Source organism: Phoca vitulina, unplaced genomic scaffold (genome assembly GCF_004348235.1).
Source record: "Phoca vitulina isolate PV1807 unplaced genomic scaffold, GSC_HSeal_1.0 scaffold15, whole genome shotgun sequence".
Classification (NCBI taxonomy): Eukaryota; Metazoa; Chordata; class Mammalia; order Carnivora; family Phocidae; genus Phoca; species Phoca vitulina.
In genome coordinates this window covers 33810568-33822653 of record NW_022589718.1, presented here as the reverse complement: position 1 = coordinate 33822653, position 12086 = coordinate 33810568, and the positions used below count along the sequence as shown (strand labels likewise).

Genomic DNA, 12086 nt, shown 5'->3' with positions numbered 1-12086 from the left:
AGGGCCACCAAAAATTTTAGACTAGATGTCTTTGATAGTGCCTCCATGACCTTGCCTGACCAGCATCATGAGCCTCTGAGAAACCTGGCAAATGGGGCTGAAGGTCACAGTTGTGCCATCACCAGGGCATGAAGGGAGACAGTGTTGGTGGGAAGTTGGAATGAGTGGAGCTGAGCTGTGTGGAAGGGACTTGGAAAAATGGGAGACTCACAGAGTCTTGCTGAGTCTCTAACCCACATGCTGAGGAGTACAGAACTGAATCTACATAGAGAAAACTAGAACACCAACATTTAGCTTCTTTAGCAACAGGTTTTATTGTTCAAATATTTGCAAGTGTTGATCTATAGTAAAAGTTTAACTTCTTAAAAAATTTTACATTTAATATTGCCAGATCATTTTGTACTCCTATATTTTATGCCACATTTTTCATAATGAACCAGGGGTTATCTTCTGCACGAGTGCTATAGTGTTTTTAAAGTTGAGAGCTGTTGCTGAAAACATCCGTATTGTTATATTTATGATATGAACTCTGCCATGTCATCTGAGGTCAGACCATGACTGAAGGCTTTGCCACACAGGGCATATGTATGAATTCACTTCCATACACAAATGTATATCTTGCCTGAGAAGTATGAGAACTGAAGCGTCCTCTATATTGATTACAGTCTGTTTCTTCAATATGTGCATCCTTTGGTGACTTCAAATGTTAAAGCTCTGACTGATATTTCTTCCACATTCATTGCATCTGTAATACCGTGTCATCTCAGGTCAGAATACTTACTGAAGACCCTCATGATTTTCTCTCCAATGTTGGATTCCCTCATGTTGTCTAAGGGAAGAATACTGACTGAAGAATTTCCCACATAGCTGACATTCATATGGTTGCTCTCTGGTGTGCGTTCTTTCATGGTGTCTAAGATTGAAATATTGACTGAAGGCTTTCCCACACTGGTGACATGCATATGGTTTCTCTCCTGCGTGTGTTCTGTTATGTGGTCTAAGTTCAGCACATCGACTAAACGTTTTCCCACATAGAAGAGACACATGTGGCTTCTCTCTAGTGTGAGTTCTCTTGTGTTGGCTAAGGCCAGAGCTCTGACTAAAAGTTTTCTTACATTGATGACATTCATAACATTTCTCTCCAGAATGAATTCTCTCATGTTTTCTAAGGTAGGAACTGTGAATGAAAGCCTTCTTACATAGATGGCATTCATATAGTTTCTTTCTTATGTGAATTTTCTCATGTTGTCTAAGGTAAGAATTCTGACTGAAGACTTTCCCACACAGATGGCATTTATATGGTTTATCTCCACTGTGTGTTTGATTGTGGTTTCTAAGGGCAAAGCTTTGCAGAAAGCCTTTCCCACAAAGATGGCATTCAAATGGCTTCTTTCCATTGTGAGTCATCTTGTGTCTTCTAAGACTAAAGGAATTACTCAAGTCTTTTCCACATAGATGGCATTTATGTAATTTACCTCTAGTGTGAATTTGGTTATACTGAGTAAGGAATGATTGTTCACTAAGTGATTTTCTACACTGTTTGCTGAAATAATGTTTCTTCCTCAGGTGAATTAACAAAAATTGAGTCAATGCAGATATATGAGTAAACTCATCACCCAAGTCAGTACTTTCAATAGGATCTTCTGGAGCACGAGATTTATGCTTTGGGGAAGAAGATGAAAGGTTGTTAATGGTTTGCCCACATACTTCCATACATTTATTTCTCTACATATAAATTCTAGAGTAGTAGTTAGTAATATTCTCCAGTTGCATACACATCTTGTTACTCTCCGAAGGCATCAGTATTTTCTCTTTTGTAGTATTCCAACCTCAGAGTTATCAGATTAATTCTGAAAACTTCAGTATGTTTCAAAGACTAGGTAATGGTGGGGAAAAGATGGCAGAGGAATAGGGGACCCTATTCCAACTGGTCCCCAGAATTAAGCTGGATATCTTCCAGACCGTTCTGAACATCCAGGAAATCAGCCTGAGATGTAAGAATATAGAGCTGGATCTCTATAAACAGAATACTGCAGGTGGTTGGTTTCAAGGTATGAAGCAAGGAGCCGTGATTCCGCGGGCAGATATTGGAGGATAAACAGAAGGGGGAGGGAGCCAGCCATGGGGATCCTACACCACCGGTGAGTGATAGCCTCCCACACTGGGGACCGGGCACAGACTTCCTGACAGGTAGCAATGGGGAAAGGACTTTAGGGCAGCCCCCCCAGATGGAAACCCAGAGTGGTGGGGCTACGCATGTGAACTGGGGGCGGCTGGCGGGTTTAGAAGTACAAAGGGCAGAGATGAGCCCCAACCCGGAGGCGAGGACTGGGAGTGCTGCTGAGGGGCGTACAACCCAGGACGCTGCAGTTTATAGCAGCACAGACAGAAACAGAGATAATGTGTCCTGGAGAGCTCACTGAAGAACAGACTGCGATCTCTCTGCTCTGGGGTAGAGGATTGGAATGGTCTCTTCTGCTCTGACTCTTGGAAGAGATGGGGAAAGCCACCAGAGAACAAAAGCCTCCCAAAACCGGTTTTCCCTGAGCCCATCCCCCACCACAGGGGGCAGGACAACTCTGCCTAAACAGGGTTGCCTGAGTAACAGCACAGCAGCCCCCCCCCCCCCCCCAGAAGACAGGCTGGGAAAACAAGAGGCCAGCAACCCTAAGGTCCCTAGAAAACAGGTGCATCTTGCTTGGGTTGTGGTCAATAATTGGGAATCTATATATTCCCTCAACCACTCCTCAACAAAATTACTAGGAGGAGGAACCCCCAAAATAGGAAAGACTCAGAGACTATGACTTATGCCACAAATTTACAAATGGATTCAGATATAACCAAGATGTTGGAGATGGAATTCAGGCTAGCAATTGTGAAGAAAATAGCTACAATGAAGAAATCAATTAATGGCAACATAGAGTCTCTAAGGGCAGAAATGAAAGCTGAATTGGCAGAATTTAAAAATGCTATCAATGAGATCCAATCTAATCTAGATAATCTAACAGCCAGGGTAAGGAGGCCAAAGAACGAATTAGTGACCTAAAAGACCAATTAATAGATAAAAAGGGTAAAGAAGAAGCCAGGGAAAAACAACTCAGAATCCATGAAAATAGAATCAGAGAAATAAGTGACACCATGAAACGTTCCAATGTCAGAATTATTGGAATCCCTGAGGGGGTGGAGAGAGAGAGGACTAGAAGATATACTTGAGCAAATCGTAGCTGAGAACTTCCTAATCTGGGGAATGAAACAAACATTTGTGTCCTAGAGGCAGAGAGGACCCCTCCCAAGATCAAGGAAAAGAGGCCAATACCCCGGCATGTAATAGTAAAACTCACAAATCTTAGAACTAAGGAAACCATCTTAATGGCAGTTTGAGGGAAGAGATTCCTTACATACAGAGGGAGGAACATCAGAATAACGTCAGAGACCTGGCAAGCCAGAAAGGGCTGGCAAGACATATTGAGCGTACTAAACGAAAAGAACATGCAGCCAAGAATACTTTATCCAGCAAGGCAGTCATTTAGAATGGATGGAGAGATGCAGAGCTTCCACGACCGGCAGAAACTGAAAGAATATGTGACCACTAAGCCGGCTCTGCAAGAAATATTAATGGGGGTTCTATAAAAGGAGAAAGACCCCAAGAGTGATATACAACAGAAATTTACAGGGACAATCTATAAAAACAAGGTCTTCACAGGCAACATGATGACAATTAATTCATATCTTTCAATAATCACTCTCAACGTGAATGGCCTAAATGTTCCCATAAAATGGCACAGGGTTTCAGATTGGATAAAAAGACAGAACCCATCCATATGCTTCCTACAAGAGACTCATCTTGAACCAAAAGGTACATCCAGACTGAAAGTGAAGGGATGGAGATCCATCTTCCATGCCAACGGACCTCAAAAGAAAGCTGGGGTAGCAATTCTTATATCAGACAAATTAGATTTTAAACTAATGACTGTAGTTAGAGAAACAGAAGGACACTATATCATTCTTAAAGGGTCTATCCAACAAGAAGATCTAACAATTATAAATATCTACACCCCCAACATGGGAGCAGCCAACTGTTAACCAAAATAAAGAGTCATGTTGATAACAATACGTTAATTGTAGGAGACCTCAGTACTCCACTCTCAGCAATAGACAGATCATCTAAGCAGAAAATCAACAAAGAAACAAGAGCTTTGAATGACACACTGGACCCAATGGACCTCATAGATATATACAGAACATTCCACCCTAAAACAACAGAATACTCATTCTTCTCGAACGCACATGGAACTTTCTCCAGAATAGACTACATACTGGGTCACAAATCAGGTCTCAACTGATACCAAAAAATTGAGATTATTCCCTGCATATTCTCAGACCATAATGCTTTAAAACTGGAACTCAATCACAAGAAAAAATTTGGAAGACATTCAAATACTTGGAAGCTAAAGACCACTCTGCTCAAGAATGTTTGGGTCAACCAGGAAATCAAAGAACTTAAACAATTCATGGAAACAAATGAGAATGGAAACACATTGTTCCAAAACCTATGGCTTACTGCAAAGACAGTCCTAAGGGGGAAATACATAGCCATCCAAGCCTCACTCATAAAAATAGAAAAATCCCGAATTCACCAACTAACTCTACACCTTAAAGAACTAGAGAAAAAGCAACAAACAATGCCTAAGCCATGCATTAGAAGAGAAATAATTAAGATTAGAGCAGAGATCAGTGAATTAGAAACCAGAAACACAGTAGATCAGATCAACGAAACTAGAAGGTGGTTCTTTGAAAGAATTAATAAGATCGATAAACCACTGGCCAGACTTATCCAAAAGAAAAGAGAAAGGACCCAAATTAATAAAATTATGAATGAAAGGGGAGAGATCATGACTAACACCAAGGAAATAGAAACAATTATTAGAAATTATTATCAACAACTATATGCCAAGAAGCTGAGCAACCTGGATGAAGTGGATGCCTTCCTGGAAACCTATGAACTGCCAAGACTGAAACAGGAAGAAATTGACAAACTGAATAGGCCAATAACCAGTAATGAGATTGAAGCAGGGATCAAAAACCTCCCAAAAAATAAGAGTCCAAGGCTTGATCGATTCCCTGGGGAATTCTACCAAACATTCAAAGAAGAAATAATACCTATTTTCCTGAAGCTGTTTCAAAAAATAGAAACAGAAGGAAAGCTTCTGGACTCATTCTATGAAGCCAGCATTAACTTAATCCCCAAACCAGGCAAAGACCCCATCAAAAAGGAGAATTTCAGACTGATATCCCTGAAGAATATGGATTCCAAAATCCTCAACCAAATCCTAGCTAATAGGATCCGACAATACATTAAAAAGATCATCCACCACAACCAAGTGGGATTTATCCCCAGGATGCAAGGGTGGTTCAACATTTGCAAATCAATCAATGTGATAGAACACATTAATAAGAGGAGGGAGAAGAACCATATGGTCCTCTCAATTGATGCAGAAAAAGCATTTGACAAAATACAGCATCCTTTCCTGATTAAAACTCTTCAGTACAGGGACAGAGGGAACATTCCTCAAGTTCATAAAATCCATCTATGAAAAACCCACAGCGAATATCATCCTCAATGGGGAAAAGCTGAGCGCCTTTCCCTTAAGATCAGGAACATGTCAATGATGCCCACTCTCGCCACTATTGTTCAACATAGTTCTAGAAGTCCTAGCAACAACAATCAGACAGCAAAAAGAAATAAAAGGTATTCAAATTGGCAAAGAAGAAGTCAAACACCCTTTTTGCAGATGACATGATAATTTATGTGGAAAACCCAAAAGATCCACCCCCAAATTACTAGAACTCCTACAGCGATTCAGTAATGTGGAAAGATACAAAATCAATGCACATAAAAATCAGTTGCTTTCTTATACACTAACAATGCAACTGTAGAAAGAGAAATTAGAGAAACGATTACATTTACAATAGCACCAAAAACCATAAGATACCTGAGAATAAACCTAACCAAAGTGGTAAAGGATCTATACTCCAGGAACTACAGAACACTCATGAAAGAAATTGAAGAAGACACAAAAAGATGGAAAAACATTCCATGCTCATGGATCGGAAGAATAAACATTGTTAAAATGTCTATGCAACCCAGAGCATTCTATACCTTCAATGCCATCCCGATCAAAATTCCAATGACATTTTTCAAAGTGTTGGAACAAACAATCCTAAAATTTGTATGGAATCAGAAAAGACCCTGAATCGCCAAGGAAATGTTGAAAAAGAAAAACAAAGCTGGGGACATCATGTTGCCCGATTTCAAGCTGTATTACAAAGCAGTGATCACCAAGACAGCATGGTACTGGCACAAAAACAGACATATAGACCAATGGAACAGAATAGAGAGCCCAGATATGGACCCTCAACTCTATGGTCAAATAATCATTGACAAAGCAGGAAAAAACATGCAATGGAAAAAAGACAGTCTCTTCAATAAATGGTGCTGGGAAAACTGGACAGCCACATGCAGAAGAATGAAACTCGACCATTCTCTAACACCATACACAAAGATAAACTTAAAATGGATAAAAGACCTCAATGTGAGACAGGAATCCATCAAAATCCTAGAGGAAAACATAAGCAGTAACCTCTTTGACATTGACCACCACAACTTCTTTCAAGATACATCTCCAAAGGCTAGTGAAACAAAAGCAAAAATGAACTTTTGGGACTTCATCAAGATAAAAAGCTTCTGCACAGCAAAGGAAACAGTCAACAAAACAAAGATGCAACCCATAGAATGGGAGAAGATATTTGCCAATGACACCACAGATAAAGGGCTGGTATCCGAGATTTATAAAGAACTTCTCAAACTCAACACCCAAAAAACAAACAATCCAGTCAAAAAATGGGCAGAAGAGATGAACAGACACTTCTCCAAAGAAGACCTAGAAATGGCTAACAGACACATGAAAAAATGTTCATCATCATTAGCCATTAGGGAAATTCAAATTAAAACCACACTGAGATACCACCTTATAACAGTTAGAGTGGCAAAAATTGACAAGGCACGAAACAACAAATGTTGGAGAGGTTGTGGAGGGAGAGAAATCCTCTTACACTGTTGGTGGGAATGCAAGTTGGTACAGCCACTTTGGAAAACAGTGTGGAGGTGCCTCAGAAAATTAAAAATAGAGCTACCCTATGACCCAGCAATTACACTCTTGGGTATTTACCCCAAAGACACAGATTTAGTGAAAAGAAGGGCCATATGCACCCCAATGTTCATAGCAGCAATGTCCGCAATAGCCAAACTGTGGAAAGAGCCAAGATGCCCTTCAACAGACGAATGGATAAAGAAGATGTGGTCCATATATACAATGGAATATTACTCAGCCATCAGAAAGGATGAATACCCAACTTTTGCATCAACATGGATGGGACTGGAGGAGATTATGCTAAGTGAAATAAGTCAAACAGAGAAGGACAATTATCATATGGTTTCACTTATTTGTGGAACATAAGGAATAGCATGGAGGACATTAGGAGAAGGAAGGGAAAAATGAAGGGGGGGAAATTGGAGGGGGAGATGAACCATGAGAGACTATGGACTCTGGGAAACAAACTGAGTGTTTTAGAGGGGAGGGAGGTGGAGGGATGGGTTAGCCCAGTGATGGGTATTAAGGAGGGCCGCACGTATTGCATGGAGCACTGGGTGTTATAAACAAACAATGAATCATGGAACACTACATCAAAAACTAATGATGTACTGTATGGTGACTAACATAACATAATAATAAAAAAAAGAAAGTATCACTCACTTGACAAAATCTTCAGTTGATATTTCTAAAGTTATACTCACTCAGACTAGGCACCTCCTCACACTAAAGCACAGGTCTCTGCTACTTACCTGGACTCTGGCCTTGGAGAAATCCTGTTCCTTCACTCCACAGCTCTTTTCCTTGCTCCAACTGGAAGGATCTTTTGCAAATCTTATTCCATGTTTGTGGAGGAAAAAGAGTATATGGACTTGAGTTCTGTGCAGATTAACCTTTGTTATCACCAAGTCCAGGGTGGGCTTTACCAAGGATGAATAAAAAGATGCTTTGAAGGTCAGCCCATGTAGCAGCACCTTCAACAGAGAATAAATTGAAGTTCCTTCAGCAGACCAGGAGGAAATCCAGGCTGGAGGCCAAAATGGTGAGGACTGCTAGATGCCGATGCTCATGCACAAGTTCAGAGAAAGAATGCAGAATCATCAGTCTTTTCAAAATGGGAAAGACTAAATGTCTCCACAGTGGGTTAAAAGTTATTTTCAAACAGCATCCAATAAACATAACAGCCTCAAGAATAATAAAAATTATGTTATTTTCACAACTCTAATCTTAAGCCTCCACATAGTGAGGAAAACAGAATCATTACTTCTAAGATATTTAATCAATTTATTTATGAATTAAAATAACCATTGAGTTTCCAATTCTGTTCTGAATGCTAGAGACTGAGTAGCAAGAAAGGCATGAAATTGTGGTCAGGTTTACATTCTAGTGTGTTGACGAAAAGTATAATGTGAAGAAACATCTTCTTCTTAAGTAGTTATAAAGGTTGTAAAAGAATCAGGACAGCGATTGGAGTGGAATATGGGGGAGCTGTTCTATACATTCAATGAGTGAATGAATGGAAACAAACATGTTGGCAGACTTACCCAGAAAGACCAGATGACTGATATTCTCCAGCATCACATCTCTGAACAGCTTTTGCTGGGATATGTCCAGCAGGGCCCACTCTTCTTTGGTGAAGTCTATAGCTACATCTTCAAACATCCCTGATTCCTAAAACATCATGGAGATTCCGTTTAGACAGAGCATCCAGAGGTAGGAGGGTTGAGATGACAGCACTGAGGATGGAGGCAGAGGAGCCGGGTTTGTAGAAAGATCAATATACGTTTGGGGCTTCCTGTCAGGTCATTGTCAATGCTGAACTAGTATCTGCCTTTGGATACATTTACGGAGATCTACACACTCTGACTTCATAATACTTTATTATAAAGCAATATCACACGAAGTGTGGCATAATACAACTTGGACATGTTTCAGTAACCTGGTGATTAGAACTTCCAGACAGGTGATTATAAAATATTTGCTTGAAAATTCATAACTAAAACTCTCTTCCCCATTAATTCCAAGTAACTCTACAGATCCATCATGAGACAAATAATAACCATGGTGTACTGTCTTTAAACCATAATCATTGGTTTAAATTATTCCCTAGGTGAACTTCTGGTTCCTCATCTACGAACTGGTTTAATAATATGTTGTGAATGTTAAAAGATCCAAGGCCTTGATCTAGGGAGTGTTTCCTGTCTAGCAAACCTGCATTAAATATAAAACATTATCATTAAAATATCAGAAAACCTTGAAAAAATTGCCAGCATTACTCAGAACTGGAAAAGACTCATAGATGTCTCTCTTAATGCTACATGACTCGGGTGTTCATAACAAACTATAAGGTCAGATGGCTCAGCAGCACAAGCCAGGAACCTTTGAGATGGCTGTACTGAAGGACAGTCCTAGCCTGACCATTCCCGTGTTATGAGGACTCTCATTCTCAATATTCTCTGGAACCTCAGGCACCAGTTATCACTGTTTCTCTTGTATCTTTATTTTGTCTCCATGCGAAAGGATAAAGGAGACCTCATGACTGGTTTGAGTCTATCCAGTTTTTCAAAAATTTACATGGGAACCTAATTTTATTCTTCCTACTATACTCTTTTTCCTTTATGTGTAGTGCAATTAAGAAAATACTACTCCCTACACATTCCTTCCAGTTATCAAATATGAACCAAAAGTTAATTACTAAGAGGTAATACATGTGACTGGGGACAAGCATGATAGTGATAATTTCAGTTATATTTTTTAGAAAATTTCAAAAGTGCAAATTCTAATAATTGTATGGGGTTTAAAACTGAGAAAAACATAAAATGATTCTTCCTTCCTTCTAAACCTCTCTCCTGTTCCTCTCAACACTGAGCAATGCTCACACCAGGTCTTGTAACACTAGATTAATTATACTCACATGCTGAAACATCTACTTCCCTACTGGACTATAATATTTCCCTCACTCATCTCTAGCACTTGCAATCACCACCATCCTAAGCCCATTGCATCCCAAAAACAAGGTTAATGAGTTGAATTATTTGCCAATGAGGTCATGGGCTGGATGAGGGAAAGAAAACTTCTCTTATCTCTTCTGTAAATACACAAGCTTAATGGAAGCTATCATAAATTTGCATGTTAGGAAGGAGATTAATTATCAATGAGTTCCTGACAGATGGTAACTATTCCAGAGTCCAGGAGAACTTAGCACACAGATGCCTGAACCCCACCTGATTGCACTTAGAATATACATGCCAATAGGAAAAACTTGCCCATCTGATTGGCACTAGGGTGCTACTTCAGCAGAAAGAGGCTTCCCTACTCACTGGTGACTGCATTGTCAGTAACTCAGTTGTCAGGTATCTCTCTCTGGGTTTTCGCTCAGACAGTCCAAGCACTAAGTGGGCAAAGCTGAGGATAGAGAAAGAAGCCATGAGACTCCCGTCCTGTGCACAATTTCCAGTCTCACCTGTCATTAGGCCCTGAAACTTCACCTGAGGAACACCCCCAGCCCTACAAACTGAAACAAGTGGTGCACTCTAAGAATAGAGTGCAAGAGGTAGCTCCTATCCCAGGGTCAAATTTAAGGTTATAAATGTGGTTGAAAATAAAGAAGGTCAAAATACAGATATCTTACAAATCAGAACATAATAAGCATTGCATTTTGTATATTAATTAGCCTATGGCATCCCAAATTATTTAATTCCCTCCCTGATTCCAAAGCATAGTGATCCCCAACTCATGCCACATATAGGGTTTGGTTTTTTCCTGAAGATGAATGCTGTGGAATTTCTCAGATTTCGTTATTCTTGCCTTATTTACTAGCAATAGTTCTCAAGCATCCATGGCAGCCCTCTGAAGGCTAACTCCCTTCCTGCTCTTGGGTCCCCCATAGACTTGAATATCAAGCAACTAAGAATCTACTTTATGATGGAGTTAATCAACTCAAGACCTTTTATAAATCATCTTCACCCCTAACATCAGTAATAATTTAATGTATTTCATGGACAAATAATGGAAATGCATCATGAACAAAGGGATAATTAACTCACCCATTTGTACCTGAGGCCCAGGAGAAAAAGAAAAGTTAAATTTGTACTAAATGTGTCTGTGTACTTACATATTTATATGTATTTGCCAATTTAATCACCACAATGACCATGCTAATTATAATCTGTTGGCCAATTTAACAAATGACCCAAGCAGAGGTTTCAAAAACTTTAGTAATGTGACAAAGTTACACAGCTAGAAAATGGAATAGCTCTCTTTAATTTTAACTGTCTCCTAGGCGCAAATTCCTCTAAGGTAACACAGCACACCTAGGCTTTACCTGGAACAGTACCACAGAACATGAATCATCAGAAGCACCATGTTATTACAATATCTTTTTCTCCTTTGAATTTTTACAAAAGATCTCCTCATCTCCAGCTTCTCTACCACATGGGAATGACCAGAGTATTGACCCCACTTCCCAAACATCATAATCTCTCTTCATATTTATTGCCCCCATTTAATCTATACTTTCTCAGTCCAACACACATTTACCAAGACCACCATATTTTCTTGTCTCTTGAGCTATCTATTGCATCTGCTCATCAAGACTCAAGTAACAGCTCCCCTTCTATGACTGCAGCAGAAAGCACATGGTTAAGATGTTGATCCCAGTCTAAGCACATAATCACTGCTCCAGGAGGCCTTCTGTGATACCTAGCATTTTATTATGCTGTGCTAATAGTAATAATAATTATTATCATTCCAGTACCAGTGGCTGGGTGGCATAAGCAAAAGAAATTTATTTTCTCATTACTCTGGAGGCTAGAAGGCTGAGATTAAGATGTATACAGGGTTGGTTTCTTCTGAGGCCAGTCTTCTTGGCTTGTAGACAGCTATCCTCTCCCCCTGTCTTCACATGGACTCCCTTCTACATGTGTCTGTGCCCGA

At 39.8% G+C, this 12086-nt stretch overlaps 1 protein-coding gene across 1 annotated transcript in view; it reads right to left on the bottom strand.

The window, feature by feature from the left end:
* Nucleotides 1–777: 777 nt before the first annotated feature.
* Nucleotides 778–12086, bottom strand: part of LOC116637737 (zinc finger protein OZF-like) — a 57386-nt gene continuing 46077 nt past the window's right edge. The window contains exons 3-5 of the mRNA XM_032413235.1: nt 8696–8822; nt 7904–8151; nt 778–1662 (exon numbers count right to left, since the gene is read on the bottom strand). Coding sequence (XP_032269126.1) covers nt 778–1662; nt 7904–8151; nt 8696–8822 — 1260 coding nt within the window. The remainder of the gene's footprint in view (nt 1663–7903; nt 8152–8695; nt 8823–12086) is intronic.